This window comes from Triticum urartu, chromosome 5A, assembly GCF_056163025.1.
Source record: "Triticum urartu cultivar PI428250 chromosome 5A, HENAU_Tu73, whole genome shotgun sequence".
Lineage (NCBI taxonomy): Eukaryota > Viridiplantae > Streptophyta > Magnoliopsida > Poales > Poaceae > Triticum > Triticum urartu.
The window spans coordinates 169,546,163-169,562,690 of NC_141877.1; the positions used below are offsets into that span (position 1 = coordinate 169,546,163).

At 58.5% G+C, this 16,528-nt stretch overlaps 1 protein-coding gene across 1 annotated transcript; it reads left to right on the forward strand.

Moving 5' to 3' along the window:
- Positions 1-280: 280 nt before the first annotated feature.
- On the forward strand, positions 281-2,269 carry LOC125508490 (uncharacterized). Its single transcript, XM_048673216.2, has 2 exons — positions 281-664; positions 864-2,269. Exon 2 carries the CDS (start codon positions 921-923, stop codon positions 2,088-2,090), a length of 1,170 nt encoding a protein of 389 aa, XP_048529173.1. The 5' UTR covers positions 281-664; positions 864-920; the 3' UTR covers positions 2,091-2,269.
- The last annotated feature ends 14,259 nt before the right edge of the window (positions 2,270-16,528 follow it).

The window sequence follows — 16,528 nt, forward strand, 5'->3', positions numbered from 1 at the left end:
TCTTCTTTTAGTTTATTTTTGTTTAGTTGTGTGCATTTTAGTTATGTAGAGGCCGGATGATACTCAACATGTTTTGTATCCGATTGATTGCTACATTTTGAGTCAATAAAAATGGTCTTTATCGAAAATTGAAACCGGGCAGAGTTTTCTAAGGTGGGACTTGCGTGTGGGGTCCTGAAGACTAGTAGTCAGAACAGAACCCACCTAACCTTTTCCCACGTCATATTCAAATGGATCCAATCAAGCACTTGCTCCCGCCGTATTTGACCGCCTCCTCCCTCGCCTGGTTCTGGTTGAACAAGCTCCTTCCTTCCTTGTTCGAGTCTCAAGCACATTAGTTAAAGGAGGAATTATGAAGCTCAGCTACCACCAACACCGACACCATCAATTCATCTCCTTTCCTTGACCCGATCGTCTCCTACCACATGCGCATGGTAGACCTACATATACGCCTCACCGGCGTGTTCTGACCTGCGCTAGCACCAGGCCCGCTTGACCAGTCCACCGAAAAATCAACAAGAACAGCCTCTTCTTCTTCTTCTTCTTCTTCTTCTTCTTCTTCTTCTTCTTCTTCTTCTTCTTCTTCTTCTTCTTAGCAGGATTTTGCTATTTGTTTCTGGCTTTGGTCCAGAAGAATGGAGCGCGGCGAGTGAAGCGGGCATCAGTGAGTTCTTGCTGTCCCTGCTTGATTTCTACTAGCTTCTTTTGGTGACGCGGCCTGTTGGTTCACGGAAATTAGGGATACCTTTTTGGCCCTAATAATCAAGCAGTCGTGCTTGTATTTTCTCATCAACTGCGTCGTGCATACGTACTAGTTAGCTGCTCACCTAATACCTCTACCTAATACTAGCACTCTGTTTCAGATTGAGTCTACTGAATTAGAAATCAGCTGGATCGAGGGAGGGAATCAATTGTCACCGATGGAGGCCATGACTGGAAAAGGCGGCGCCAAGCCCGTCCCCAACTATCTTCGGCCATCGACCGGGTCGTGCCACGATGCGTGCAAGCACGGCGGCCATCACGCGTTCGTGGAGAAACAGGAAGCTCCAAGGGCCCAACCCAAACCCCGGAAGAAGCAGCAGCCATCAGCTTCGGATGACCAGAACCAAAAGAGAAGGCTGGTCAAGGTACGGTCGGTGTCACGTAGGCGTGTCGTAGATTTCAGCAAACCCGACAAGGCCGATACGCCGGCCGGTGGGAGCGAGATTGTTGTTGAGTGGAAGGACATCGTGGCCTATGACGCAGTGCCAGCTCCTGCTCCTGCCGATGGACCATCTCATCAACAACCTGATGGGAGGAAGAAGAAGAGGGATGTGATGAAGGGGAAAACACCATTTGCCAAGACCACCCATCCGGAGACTCCTGTCAAGAACCCAACCGAATCACTGAACAAGAGGCTGGCTAAGACCGTCAGGTCGACGCTCACCGGGAAGGCCTCCATCAAGAAGCCTCAAGCCGCCGCTGACAAGAAGGAGGCTGGCAAGAGAACAGAGAGTGTAAAGCCACCGAAAGCGAAGAAACCCATGACACTGCCCGTCGAAAACAAGGAAATTGTCCAGGGTGACACAACTGGTGATGTTAAGCAGGGGAAGTCACTCTACACTCCTGACCAAGAAGAGCGTGCTGCCATTGCTGAATCAAGCAGGGCACATCGGAGGGCCAAGAGCATGAGCATCAGCAGCCGATCGGTGCGCTTCCCGTTCACCCGACAAGCGACCAATAACTCGGCCACCTTCAAGCTGCGCTCCAAGAGCAGCAAGGCACCCGTCCTCCCATCCGAACAAGAGAAGCCCACGCGGCTCAGGTTCAGAAAGGGGAGAGCAGCCGGCGAGGAGTCCAGCGGCGGCATCCAGCTCAGGGCCAGGAGCCTGCGGAGGCGAGGGAGCGGCCTGTCCGGCGGCGCACACGCGGGCTTCGTGGTGCCGGAGTTGACGCTGAGGCACCAAAAGACGCTGGAGAGGAAGGAGAGCCGGAGGCTGTCTAACAACCTGATCGAGGAGACGGCGAGCAAGCTGGCCAAGAGCAGGAGGAGCAGGGTCAAGTCCCTGGTTGGGGCTTTTGAATCTCTCATCTCCAAGATTGGAAAGTAGGGTTCAGCAGCCGCACTGCACCAATGTTTCGTTTTGTTTGTCCTTGGGTTGATTCTAGAGTGATGACATCCGCTGTTTCTGCTAGTTCAATCAGGCAGAGTTGAAAGCAAAAGTTGATGTTTTCTCTAAGCATTTTGTAAATTTATAAAAGAAATTATATGTTCGATGATTGCATGGAATCACTTCATCTTCAGCGTCTTGTAATCTTAACCCCTTGTCCAAAGGCCACAGCTAGAGCGCCGGTTGGCCGGCTAAAATTCCGGCGCATGGGGCGGCTATAGCCGCTCATTACACCACATTATCCTGTATATGCTTTTTAAGAGGAAAAAAAAAACAAAGACCTGTAAAATAATAGTTACGGACAATCACATTGTCGGGGGTTGGGTGCGACATATGCCAAAAAATGGCTTATCATGGTGGGGGTGAGTAGAACGTCGCCGGTGCCTGGAAATGGGATGAGGCGAAGACATGCACGCCGGCGAATCTTACCCAGCTTCAGGGCTCTCCGGAGAGATAATACCCCTACTGCTGCTCTACGGGGTCTCCGCATGATCACTATGGCAAAGTGTTTACACGGTTGCTCCTTAAGCTGTTTCCTGGAGGTAGGAGAAGGCAAGGCTAGCTCCCTCCTTCCTATATCATCTGGTCTAGTGCTAATGGATTCCAACCCTTTGCATGGATGCCCTGGGGGTTTATATAGGCCTACCACCCCCCAGGGGTACAATGGTAATCCGGCTGGGCGCGGGCCCAGCCGTCAGTGCCTCCGGCCTCCGTCTTCTCCGCCGACTGCTGGGGCCCGCCGACTGGTGGGCCCCGTCGACTGGCTCGGTACGGAGCCGATAGGCCGCGTCCGCCGCGGGCGGGTCTTACCGGCTGCTGATTACTGTAGCCGTGCTTCTAATGACGCGGGCTTGGTCATGGAGTCGTGACAACAGCCCCGCCGCTTGACGGGCGATCACTATTGCCACTCTTCGTCACATCTGGTTAATGGCGCATGGGCCCCGGGGGAGGGGCTGGCCGACTCTCGGGGGCCGACTCCCAACGGGTCCGACTGGTGGCGCCCTTGCCGTCTTCTGGGGTCCCGCTGGCTGGTGGGACCCGCCGCCCCAGGGTCGTACAGACAAGCCGCCGTGGGCGCAGGATTTGGTCCACTGGTGCTGATGTCAGGGCCGGCATGGCAACAGTGCCACGCCCCACGGAGATCCCCGCAGGTACGGCGTACTGTGGCCATGCCTACCTCTGGAAAGGGGTGAGAGCAGGCTTCACTGTAGCCACTCCCCTGTCCTGTCCCTCTTGATGAGGACATGGGGTTTGTTGGAGTCGCGGACCGACTCCCCAAGACCGGCTTCTCGGGAAGTCGTCAGTCAGAAGTCGGCTTATCCTGAAGTTGTTCCTGGGACTCGGCCACGAGTGGCTAGTCGGTTGCCTTGCCGCCGACTTCTCAGAAGGCGGCTCTTTGTCCTGGGGTCTTGAGGGGCGCGGCCTGCCCCGATGTCTTGAAAGGTTCTGGGATTCGGATTAGCCTACCCGTGGCCCATTACTCCGACAGTAGTCCCCGAAGCTGATGAGGCGCCACGGACGATCGGCCAAGGAGCCTCAGCAGTTTCTCTTTCCGGGTGCCCGAAACATGGATCTTGCTTGACTTCTGCCGAGCCGACTAGAAGGAGTCGGACTCGCCCAACTCTGACTTGCACAATATTTCGAACGTCGCGGCGGGATCCAAGTAGCGTGCTGGCTAAGCTTCCAGGCCGCCGCCCGTTCCGGGCCTATCACGTGGCAACACGCGGCCGGGCCAGTCTGCCAGCCTACGCGCGTGATGGGACAGGCCCGTAGGCGGGGCCCGCCATTACCGCGCCTCGACGCTCGGGCGGATCCGTTGTGGCCCGAGCGGACGGTTGGGATTCCCGTGAAGTTACTGCGCGCAGTAACTTTTGTCGTGGAAACATGGGGTCGTGGGGTCATGGGCGCAGTAAATCCCACGACCGCCCCCTCGGCTTCGCAGCCCATGAGGCTATAAGTAGGGGGAGGAGGGAGGGCGCGGCAGAGCACGCGCGTCCCTCCTCCACGCTACTCCTTGCTCTTCTTCTTCTTCTTCTTTCTCGCATCGACGCGCGCCCAAGCTTTGCCGAACGCCGCGGCGACCCGCTCATGATGAGTTCTTCTTCTGCCGCCGCGCTTCCTTCGGTGCATTCCGGCACCTGGGATGGCTCAGAAGTCCATGACGACCACATCGAGTTCCTGTGCAAGACTCGTCGGCTCCCCGGCGAAGATTACGTGCGGGTATGCCTTGCACTGAGGGGGGAGATCTCTCCGGCGCCGGAGGAGAGCGAGTGGGTTATCTTCCGCTCGCACTGCCTGCGCAGATTGGGGCTGCCGGCGAGCAGCTTCTTCTGCTCCTTTCTGGAGTTCTACGGCCTCCAGCCGCACCACCTCACGCCCAACACGGTGGTGCTGTTGTCCGCCTTCGTGGCCTGTGTGAAGGCTTCCTCGGAGTCCTCCCCACCCTCGAGCACTGGGGGGAGTTCTTCTACTCCAAGCTCGGCACCCAGGCTGCAGGCGTGCCGGCTCAGTGCGGCGCGTTCATCGCCGTGCGGAGGTCGGGGGCCGACAACCCCTTCCCCACCATCAAGCTGATAAAGTCGGTGAAGATGTGGCAGCGATCGTACTTCTACGTGAAGAGCGTCTTCGCGAAGGGCAATTGGGTCAACCTGCCGGCTTTCGAAGCCGGCCCGCCGGCTGGGAGACTGCCCCAACTGGTCGTACCGGGCCAAGTCGCTGACGCTTGCGGGAGCTGGCGCCGTCACGCGACTCCGAGTGCTGACGCAGTCGGAGGGCTTGACTGGTCCGGACCTGCTGGCTGCCTTCGTGACGCGCCGAGTTCTCCCGCTCCAAGGTCGCCCCCACATGATATGCCAAATGAGCGGGCACCGTGACCCGAATCGGATGTGCACCAAGGACATGCCTCACGAGGAGGTGGTCTACGTGGTGAACTACCTCTCGGACAGCAAGCTCCTGGAGGACTGGCGGTTCGGCAAGGAGCCGTACTCCCGCGCCAACCCCCCACCCACAGTGAGTTGCCTTTTCTTTCTTTCTTTGAATTGTCTTCTTTCTTGCCGAGTTTGTTTTATGCGACCTGACCAGTCGGCTTTGGTCAGAATCCCCTCCTCCATCCACCAGCCGGCACCACGGGGCCGGCCCGCGAGTTCCTTGCCGACGGGGCGGAGAGCAACGTCGACGACCCCGATCTGGGGGCGGCGGCTTTGGAAGACGACGCCAAGGGAGGAGGCGGCCCGCGGCTCGGGGCCAGTCCAGAGGACTGGCCTGATGAGGAGGAGGAGGTCGCCCCCCGCCACCGGCCAGGAGCTAGCTATCCCGGCGCGGGCTCTTCTGCCACGCCGGGTGCTCCGGGCGGCGGGAAGAAGCGCAGGGCTGTGCCGACCTTGTTCGGCAGTCGGCCGAAGAAGCCCAAGAGTTCGGCTGCGGCGACCAAGCGGGACGAAGCGACCGCGAAGGCCATCCGCTTCCGCAAGGAAGTAAAGAAGCCGCCACTGGTCTCCGCGTGAGTATTCCGTCTTAACGCTTTATTCTTTCTTTGTGACTTTGTCTGAGTCTTTTACTTGCTTCCCTCGCTTCAGGGCTCCCCTCACTCTTGAGAGGGTTGTCGCCGCCTCCGTCATGGGGTCAGCGGAGACGTCCGCCACCACTCGGCGGATTGACCCCGCCGCTGACCTCCGGGAGGCGACGGAGCGGAACTCGCAGGAGAAGCGCAATGAGGAAGAAGCCGCCCGCCTGGAGAAGGTGGAGGCCGAGAAGGCGGAGGCCTCCGCCAAGAAGAAGCTGGCGGAGACCGAAGCCGCCGTCGCGACAAAGCGGCAAGCTGAGGAGGCCGCGCACCGCCAATCGGCGGTGTTCGTCACCCCGCTGAACTCTGCGCCGCCGCCTCCGGAGTTCACGGGGCAGTCTGGGAAAGCCGGCGGCGAGAACCCCGTCATGGAGAGGGAAGGCGGCGACTCCTCCATGCCGGACGTGATCGTTCCGCCGCCACCTCCGCCGCCGTCTGGGAGCGCGCAAGGCAAACAGCCGGCGGACCCGCCGGTGCCGCCGACTGAAGATGAGGCCGTGGCAAGGCTACTCCTTCAAGTCGGCGCGCCAACGCGCCGCCGTCTTGAGAAGGCGACTTCGGCGCCACGCCCCCTGGAGGCCGGCACCGTCAGCTCGGCGATCCCAGATGCCGAAGCGACGAGCGCCGCGCCCATTGGGTGGGTGCGAGGAGGCGGCACGGGGCCGCTGAACCAGGCGCTTCTGGACGTCCAGATGAAGCTGCGAGCTGAGGGCGACGCCATCCAGAACTGCACCAAGGCGTACCTGGCATCGTGGGCAGCCGTCCGAGTATGCTTTCTCGTTGGTCCTTGTTTTCTTATTCCTCTCTGTGGGGGCGCGCCAGCGCACCCACTGGGTGTAGTCCCCGAGTTTCGGGCCTGCTGCTGAGCAGGCGGCCCGGAACTTTCAATTGGTGAGTTTCGGGTACTAACTTTTGTCTGAAATACTTGTCGCGGGACTACCACAACTTCCGTGTCACTGCCTTCAACCACAACGTTGAAGAGCTGGGCAAGCGGACCGCCGACTTGTCGGAGAGCCGGAGTGAGTCCTTTTTCTTCTTTGCGGGGGCGCGCTGGCGCACCCGCGGGCTGTAGTCCCCGAGATTCGGACCGACTGCTGAGCAATCGGGCCGGATCTCCCCGGCAACCTCCTTTATTGATGACTTAACGCCTTCTTTCTTCCTTCTCTTCAGAAGCCAACGCTGCTTTTCAACAGCAGCTGAGCGAAGCCAACTCCGCGTTGCGCGCCAAGGAGGAGGAGTGCGGTAAGCTCGCCGCAGAGCGCGATCAGCTGGCCGCACAATTGGCAGAGCAGCAGGATCTGCTCAAGAAAACGCAGAAGGAGGCGGAAGAAATGGAGACCGCCCTCCTGGCCGAGTTCGCAAGCGAGCGCTTCTCCTGGTTTGACAATGAGGCATCGCTGGCCTCCGGCTTCCATGAGATTGAAGACATCGTTGATGGTGAGTTTCTTTACTTTCTTTCTTCAAGCTGCCGATTATAAGTCGTGCCGACTCCTGATTTTTGACTTGCTTCTTCATTCTTTCCGTCTTGGCAGACTTCTTCCCTGGGCACTCGCAGGCCGCCATCCAAGCCATCGAGGCTGACCGTAAAGGTCGGAGGGAGGAAGGTGCAGAGATCGCCGCCGACGCCCCCCGAACCCTTGATGAGCATATCTTGAGCATCGAGGCTCGCCTTCGGCCGGCTCACCGGATGCTGCGCCGGCTTCAACGTGTCGGCGCCCAGGCGATTGCTGCCCTGTTGCCAGACATGCAGGCTCCGCGCACCCCCAGTCGGACTGTCGACTGGCTGGAGGTCGCGGCTGGTCATCTTGAGGCCTGGAAAGGTTCCTCGGCCCGAGCTGGAGCGCGCCGGGCCTTGGAGTTCGTCAAGGTGTGGTATCCAGGGCTGGACCTAGACCGGCTGGCCACACTCCGGTCAGAGGCCTAGCCGGAGCTGGCAGCCGCGGAAGATGCCCTCGTCAAGCGTGCCGCAGCGATCGCCGAGTACACCGACACCAGCATCTTCGTCCCCAAGCGGGCTGAAGACGGCGAGGAGGTACCGCCGGAGTGGGTTGGGATGAACCCAGACTACGGCGAGGACTCGGCGGAGGTGATCGGCTCCAGCGTCGAGGAGGAAGACGAGGCGGAGGACGGAGGCGAGACGGAAGCACCAGAAGACGGAGCGGACGGCAGCCTCAGCTCGACCGTGCCTCCAGCAACGAGCCGCGTGCGACCAAGCCGACTACCGCTGGAGGCGATCAAGCCGAGACTGCCCAGCCGGCCGCCCCAACGCCCAACGCTGCCGTCTCCTCCGACCCTCCGAATCCGTTTGCCGCTTCCTAAGCTGCCATCTTTATTTTATCTGCTTTAGTAGTCTTTGAAGAACTTGTTAATTCGCACAATTCCACCCACGGGGTGTATTTTGAACTTCTGCTCGAAGATTCGACCAAGGGCCTATGTTATGTAAATATTTATCCGAATTCTATCTTTTCTTGCTCATTGCTCTTTTGGCTTTTTCCTTTGCCGCCTTCTCTTAATTGCCGTCTTGCCAGTCGGACAGCCGCTCTGCGGACTGCCGTTGAATCAAATGCTTGGCTACTTTAGGAAGGCAAGTACTTAGCCGTTTTAGAGTTTTTGAGCAAGTTGAATAGAAGGCGGTGAGCTGACTGCTTAATAGTCGGTTTGCGAAAAGAAAAAAGGAAGGCTGGAAGCCGGCTTAAGCTATGTTTTATGCTTTGAGTCCTTAGCCATTTTTCATGCGAACGCCCATTCTACCTTACTCCTACCCATCGTACAGTCGCTCTGCGAGCTGCGGCTTCTGACAAGAGATGGCTTAGGCGCCACACACTACTTGTCCGGCTGCAGGAAGCATTTCATAGTGCAAGGCAGCAAGTCCCCGGGCCGACCTGTCGAGCCCGGTGCCAAGCGGCATAACAAAGAGTAACATACTCGTAGGCATCATTTTTATCATATAGACAAAAGAGGGCAGTCCTCGAACTCGTCTCGGGGGGCCCGAAGTCTTGGTACTTTAATACAAAAGGTAACGTGGTACATACTGCATCAGCTATAAAATCTTCGAAGGAGATTTGCATTCCATGGCCGCTCTGTCTCTTTGCCGGAGTCGTCCCTCTTGCGTGCTCGGGGCTTCTGAGCATCAATCAGGTAGTAGGAGTCGTTGCCCAGCACTTTGCTGATGATGAAAGGGCCTTCCCAAGGCGCCGACAGCTTGTGCTGGCCGGCTGTTCGCTGGATCAGTCGGAGCACAAGGTCGCCCTCTTGAAAAGATCTCGGCCTGACCTTCCTGTTATAGTATCTGCGTAGGCTCTGCTGGTAGATGCTGGACCGGCTGAGTGCCAACAGCCGGCCCTCTTCCAGCAGGTCGACGCCGTCTTGTCGTGCTTCTTCTGCTTCTTCCTCAGTGTACATGGTGACTCGCGGGGAATCGAACTCTATGTCCGTTGGGATGACGGCTTCAGCACCGTAGACGAGGAAGAAGGGCATGAAACCGGTTGACTTGTTTGGAGTCGTGCGCAGACTCCAGAGGACGGCTGGCAACTTGTCGAGCCAGCAGCCAGCCGAGCGCTCCAGAGGCTCGATCAGTCGGGGCTTGATGCCGGATAGGATGAGATTGTTTTGCCCGCTCCACCTGGCCGTTTGACTGTGGATGGGCGACGGATGCTAGGTCCAGTCGGATGCCAAGTGTCGCACAGAAACGGGCCAAGGCGCCTTTGGCAAAATTTGTGCCATTGTCGGTGATGATGTTGTGTGGTATGCCGTACCGAATTGTGATGTCGGAGATGAAAGTCACGGCAGTCGGACCGTTCAGTTTCTTGATTCGCTTCGCTTCTATCCACTTGGTGAACTTGTCCACTACGACAAGTAAGTGAGTTAAGCCACCTCGTGCCGTCTTGAATGGTCCCACCATGTCTAGACCCCAAACTGCGAAAGGCCAGGCAATGGGGATGGTCTTGAGTGCAGAAGCCGGCTGATGCGGCTTGGAGCGGAACTTCTGGCACCCTTTGCATTTTTGGACCAATTCCTTGGCCTCTTCTAAGGCTGTTGGCCAAAAGAAACCGTGTCGGAAAGCTTTGGCGACGAGTGCTCTTGAAGCCGCATGGTGGCCGCACTCGCCTTGATGGATGTCTTTGAGAATTGCTTGGCCTTGCTCTAGCTCTACGCAGCGCTGGTAGACACCAATGACGCTGCGCCTGACCAGCTCTCTGTTGACTATGGTGTAGGCTGCCGCTTGGTGTTGTACTTGCCGAGCTAAAGTCTCATCAGTCGGCAGCTCTTTGCTCACCAAAAATTTGAGGATGGGCTGGGCCCATGAGGGTGCTGCTATTTCTTCGACTGCCAGAACTGCGACTTGGACGAGGGCGGTTGGGCTGGGAGGCGGCGGGTTGGAGTCAACAACCGCTTGCTGGGTTAATGAAGTCCCCGGGCCGACTGGCGCGGCTCTTAGGCCGAGTTCTGGAGTCTTCGAGCCCGCCACCGCAGTCCCCGGGCCGGGTTCTGCAGTCCCTAGGCCGGCCTCGACTGTGGCGGCTTTGGAGCCATCTGCCAAAATCCCCGTACCGTCTGCCGGGGCTCTGGAGTCGGATCCGACTTCTTCGGGAGGAGCCGGCACGAAGATGGAGTCTGATTCTGGTGAAGGCTTGACAGACGGCTTGAGGAGGCGTTGAAGGGCGACGCCGGATGGTATTGCTTGGCGGGTAGAGCCGATTCGTGCCAAGGCGTCTGCTTGGTCGTTGTCGTTTCTTGGCACATGGAGGAACTCGCACCCCTCGAAATACCCACTGAGTTACTGCACGAGGAAACGGTAACTCGCCATGTTTGCATCTTTGGCGTTCCAGTCGCCAGACGACTGCTGGACCACTAAGTCCGAGTCGCCATAACACAGGATCCAGCGAATGCCGAGTTCTTTGGCAAGCTGGAGCCCGTGAATGAGCGCCTCGTACTCGGCGATGTTGTTGGAAGCGGCAAAATGGATTTGCAGTGCGTATTTGAGCTTGTCGCCTTTAGGAGAAGTGAGGACAACGCCGGCTCCCAAGCCGGTGCGCATCTTGGAGCCGTCGAAATGCATCCGCCAACGGGTGGAGTCGGGCGCTGGAGGTAGGTACTGGGTCTCGGCCCAGTCGACGAGAAAGTCGGCCAGTGCTTATGACTTGATGGCGGTGCGGGGCTGGTAGTGGATGGTGTAGGGAGCCACTCTATGGCCCACTTGGCCACTTGGCTAGAAGCATCTCGGCTTCCGATGATCTCGGCAAGTGGGGCCATGCAGACCACAGTGATTGGATGCTCTTGAAAGTAAGGCTTCAATTTCTTGGCGGCAAAGTGCACGCCATAGCACATCTTCTGGTAGTGGGGGTAGTTCTGCTTGGAGGCCGACAGTACTTCGCTCAGGTAATATACCGGTCTCTGGACAGGTAGTGCCTTGCCTTCCTCCTTGCGTTCCACTACAATGACCATGCTGACTACCCGGCTGGTGGCGGCGATGTACAGGAGCATAGGTTCCTTAGGAGTCGGAGCCGCCAGAACGGGTGGAGTAGTCAGCATCTTCTTCAACTGGAGAAAAGCTTCGTCCGCCTTGTGGTTCCACTCGAAAAAAGTGGTCTTCTTCATGAGCTGGTATAAGGGGAGAGCTTTCTCGCCCAGCCGACTGATGAATCGGCTGATGGACACCAAGCAGCCGGTGAACTTTTGCACGTCCAGCAGTCGGCTGGGTACCTTCATCCTCTCAATGGCCTTGATCTTTACGGGGTTGTATTCTATGCCGCGTTTAGAGACCAGGAAGCCAAGGAGTTGGCCGGTTGGTACTCCGAAGACACACTTCTCGGGGTTGAGCTTGATCTGGAATCGGCGCAGGTTCTCAAAGGTCTCATTGAGGTTTTCCAGCAGTGTTCCACACTTTTCCGTCTTCACCACCACATCGTCCACGTAGACGTGGACGTTTCTCCCGAGTTGCTTGAGGAGGCACTTCTGCATGCAACGCTGAAAGGTGGCGCCAGCATTCCTCAAGCCGAACGTCATGGTGAGGTAGCAGAAGGCTCCAAACGGCATGATGAAGGCGGTCTTTAGTCTGTCAGCCGGGTTCAGCTTGATCTGGTGATATCCTGAATATGCATCCAAAAAGCTCAACAGCTCGCATCTGGCAGTGGAGTCTATCACCTGATCAATTCTTGGTAGAGCAAACGGGTCCTTGGGGCAGGCCTTGTTGAGGCTCGTGTAGTCAATACACATTCGCCACTGCTTGTTCTTCTTCAGTACCAGGACCGGATTGGCTAGCCACTCTGGAAAGAACACTTCCATAATGAAGCCGGCTGCTAGGAGTCGGGCTATCTCTTCTCCGACAACTTTTCTCTTTTCTTCTGATAGACGGCGCAAGGGCTGCCTGACCGGCTTTGCATCAGATCGGACATGTAACTTGTGCTCGGCGAATTCCGTCGGTACACCTGGCATGTCTTTGGGGGACCATGCGAAGATGTCCCGATTCTCACGGAAGAAATCGACGAGCTCGCCTTCCTATTTGCTGTCGAGGTTTGCGCCTACGACAGCGTACCTCTCTGGGTGCTCCGGATCCAAGGGTATCTGCTTTGTCTCCTTGGCCGGCTTGAACGAACCCTCAACCTCCGACTCCTTTGGGTTAGGCGACACCTCTAGCTGCTTGCCGGCCATCGCCACAACCCGGTCAAGGAGCCGCTTCTCGGCCGCGATCACCAGGGACTCGGTCAGCCGACTACTCTCAGCCGCATAGGCAGACGACTTCCGGTACTTGCCGGCTACGGTCAGAATCCCCCTGGAACTGGGCATCTTCATTTTGAGGTAGGCGTAGTGGGGGACCGCCATGAACTTGGCCAGGGTGGGTCGGCCAAGTAGTGCATGGTATGGGCTCTCGAGGTCCACCACCTCAAACCAAACTGACTCTCGCGGAAGTGATCTTTGTCTCCAAAGAGGACGTCCATCAGGATCTTGCCGATTGGTGAGCAGGAAAGCCCAAGAACAATGTCATGGAACACAGTCCGGCTGCTCTGAAGCTGTCTTTGCTTAACTCCTAATTTCTCCATGGTGTCCTTGTACAGGATGTTGATGTTGCTGCCTCCGTCTATCAGAACTCGCGAGAAACGAGCAGCTCGTTTATCCGTGGCAAAGGTGGCATCCAAGACCAAGGCATAAGAGCCCGGACTCGGCATCACCTCTGGGTGATCAGCCCTGCTCCAGCTGATAGGCTTCTCGGACCAGTGCATGAACTTTGGCGTCTCTGATGCTACTGCATTCACCTCTTGTTGCTGCAGCCGCCTGCTGCGTCGATCATCAGCCATGCTGGTAAATATCACGTAGGCTCCGTGCTCTTCGGGATACTCGTGTTGTACTGCACTGACTGGCCTGACAGCCGGCTGCTGGGGCGGAGGCGAAGGTGGCTACCCAGCAGGCGGGGAAGGTAGGAGGCTATCTCCTTTGGCGATCCTGGTGAGCCAGTGGCACTTCAGGGTGGTGTGATTCGACGGCTTTGCGCCGCTATGGAACTTGCAAGGACCATCCAGAGTCTGCTCGTATGAGAAAGTCGGCAACTAGTTGGGCTTGCCACCTTTCTGTCGCTTGGGTGGAGGCTGCCCATCCGGCTGCTGGGCTTCAACTGTCGCGACCTGCCGGCTGCTGGAAGCCGGCTGCGGGGCCTTGCGCTTGTGGTCGTTCTGCTGTTGCCGCAGACTGGCGTCTCCTACCGGAGTTCTTGGAGCCTGAGGGGCCACTTTGCCAGTTGCGCTAACTTGAATCTCCGCCTTCATGGAGGAGTCGGTCGTGGCATACTTGTCTGCTATGATCAGCAGCTCGTCGAGGGTTTCTGACTCGTCGCAGAGGAGCTTGTGCTTGAGGAGGGTGCCTTCTCTGCACCCGGCGGTGAAGTACTTGATAGCCTGCACCTCGTGCAGGCCCTCGCAGGAGTTCCGAAGCTTGGCCTAATGCGTGAGGTAGTCGCGAGTCGACTCGTTGGGATCTTGCATGCACAAGGAAAGCTGACGAGGCTTGGGAGGACGCTTGTACGTGCTGGTGAAGTTGCGGACGAATACTTCGATGAAGTCGACCCAGCTGTTGATGCTGCGGGGCTTCAGGCTGTTCAGCCATGTCCGGGTCGTGCCCTGGAGCATGAGCGGAACATATTTTACGGCGACACGCTTGTTGCCGTTCGCTATGTTGACAGCCGTGGAGTAGTCGACCAGCCAGTCCTCCGGCTTCACAGAGCCGGTGTACTTGGGCGTGTCTCTTGAGAGCGTGAACCCTTTTGGAAAGGGCTCGTCTCGAATGCGGGGCCCGAAATAAGGCGGACCCAACTCGTCTTCTTCTTCCAGCGCCAGGGATCGGTGAAGTCGGTCGATCCGGTGGCGGGCGTCGTTTTCCCCGACTCCCTCTCGGCGGCCAAGGCGGTCGCCAAGAGTCAGATGATCAACAGGCGATGGGGAGACTCGCCTTTCCTTGCGAGGAGGAGGAAGCGGACAGTCATCCCGTCGTTCTTCTGCTCTCGGGCGGCCGTCTTGGTCGCGCTCTATGGTAATGTGAGTCCGACTGTGGCTGACAGTCGGATCTTTGTCTTTCCTTCCTCGGGCGCCGCCAGTCGGCGTCCGAGACGTCGCACCTTGATCTCGGCGAAGGTCGTCGTTTTGCCGCTGCGGCGCCTCCGTGTTACAGTCGGCCTCGTTCTGTGCGGCAGCCGCGTCGAGGAGCCGCTGGACTCGCTCCATCATCAGGCGGCGCTCTTCGCCCTCGAAGTTGTCCAGCTCGTCCGCCGCCGCCTGGGCGGCTCGAATGTTCTCCGCAGGCGTAGCGTACACAGGGCGACTTGCCCCGAACAGGTTGGCGATGGCCACGCCGCGCTACTGGACCGCGCCAAGGCGGCTGGGCCCAGCTGAGGCTGGCGAGCCACCAACAGCGCGATCTATCTCACGCTGGTAGGCTTCTGACAAGCGTCTCATGCTAGCCAGCTTCTTCGCGCCTTCGACGAGTTGAAGGCGGCGCGCCTCCAACGTCTCCGCGTCAGCGTCTTCCGGAATGGGCACAATCAGGTCTTGTAGTGCCGCGCCAAGTGGGTCATGCGCTCCTCCGCCGGGAGGCTCGTCATGACTGATGACGAGCACCTCGGTGACGGTGCTTCCGTCGCTCTCCGCGCGAGGGAGAGGTTCGTTGTAGACCACCACGTTGGTGGGGAACGTGTCGAGCGACGCGGTGTCAGAGTCGACCAGCATCGGGTCGGTGGAACCTACAGACTCCAAGTCCACGGCAGGCTCGCCGGCGACGTGGAGTTGGTCGAGGAGGCCCGCGAGGAGGCTCTCGGGGCCACCCGCGCCTGCGTTGGATGCAGGTTCGTCGGAGAGGCGAACCTCACCGACAAGTTCGGCGAGGCAGCTGGCTGCGCAGGCGATCTCAACGCCGTGCAGCGCGTCAGCACAAACTCCGTCTGGCGTGCCTGGCTGGCTGCGCTCGCCAGGGAGGAAAAGGGTTCTCGTCCAGAGCAGGTCTCCGGACGACGGTGCACCAGGCCCCACGGTGGGCGCCAAATGTCGGGGGTTGGGTGCGACATATGCCAAAGGATGGCTTATCATGGTGGGGGCAAGTAGAACGTCGCTGGTGCCTGGAAACGGGATGAGGCGAAGACATGCACGCCGGTGAATCTTACCCAGCTTCAGGGCTCTCCGGGGAGATAATACCCCTACTGCTGCTCTACGGGGTCTCCGCATGATCACTATGGCGAAGTGTTTACACGGTTGCTCCTTGAGCTGTTTCCTGGAGGTAGGAGAAGGCAAGGCTAGCTCCCTCCTTCCTATATCATCTGGTCTAGTGTTAATGGATTCCAACCCTTTGCATGAGTGCCCTGGGGGGTTTATATAGGCCTACCCCCAGGGGTACAATGGTAATCCGGCTGGGCGCGGGCCCAGCCGTCAGTGCCTCCGGCCTCCGTCTTCTCTGCCGACTGCTGGGGCCCGCCGACTGGTGGGCCCCGCCGACTGGCTCGATACGGAGCCGACAGGCCGCGTCCGCCGCGAGCGGGTCTTGTCGGCTGCTGATTACTGTAGGCGTGCTTCTAATGACGCGGGCTTGGTCATGGAGTCGTGGCAACAGCCCTGCCGCTTGGCGGGCGATCACTATTGCCACTCTCCGTCACATCTGGTTAATTGCGCGTGGGCCCCGGGGGAGGGGCTGGCCGACTCTCAGGGGCCGACTCCCAACGGGTTCGACTGGTGGCGCACTTGCCGTCTTCTGGGGTCCCGCTGGCTGGTGGGACCCGCCGCCCCAGGGTCGTACAGACAAGCCGTCGTGGGCGCAGAATTCAATCCACTGGTGCTAATGTCAGGGCCGGCATGGCAACAGTGCCACGCCCCACGGAGATCCCCGCGGGTACGGTGTACTGTGGCCATGCCTGCCCCTGAAAAGGGATGGGAGCACGCTTCACTGTAGCCACTCCCCTGTCATGTCCCTCTTGATGAGGACATGGGGTTTGTTGGAGTCGCGGGCCGACTCCCCAAGGCTGGCTTCTCGGGAAGTCATCAGTCAAAAGTCGGTTTATCCTGAAGTCGTTCCTAGGACTCGACCGCAAGTGGCTAGTCGGTTGCCTTGCCGCCGACTTCTCAGAAGGCGGCTCTTTGTCCCGGGGTCTTGAGGGGCACAGCCTGCCCCGATGTTTTGAAAGGTTCTGGAACTCGGGTTAGCCTACCCGTGACCCATTACTCCCCATTACTCCGACACACATGCACTTTCACATCTCAAGAGTGAATGCCTGCTACTGCAGTCGGCTCAAGGAAACATCTTGGAAAACACTACGCTCCGTCCAGTTTCACAGACAAAGCAGAGA

Coding starts and splice junctions, on each gene's coding strand:
- LOC125508490 (XM_048673216.2), top strand. CDS start 921: ATGGAGGCCATGACTGGAAAAGGCGGCGCCAAGCCCGTCCCCAACTAT.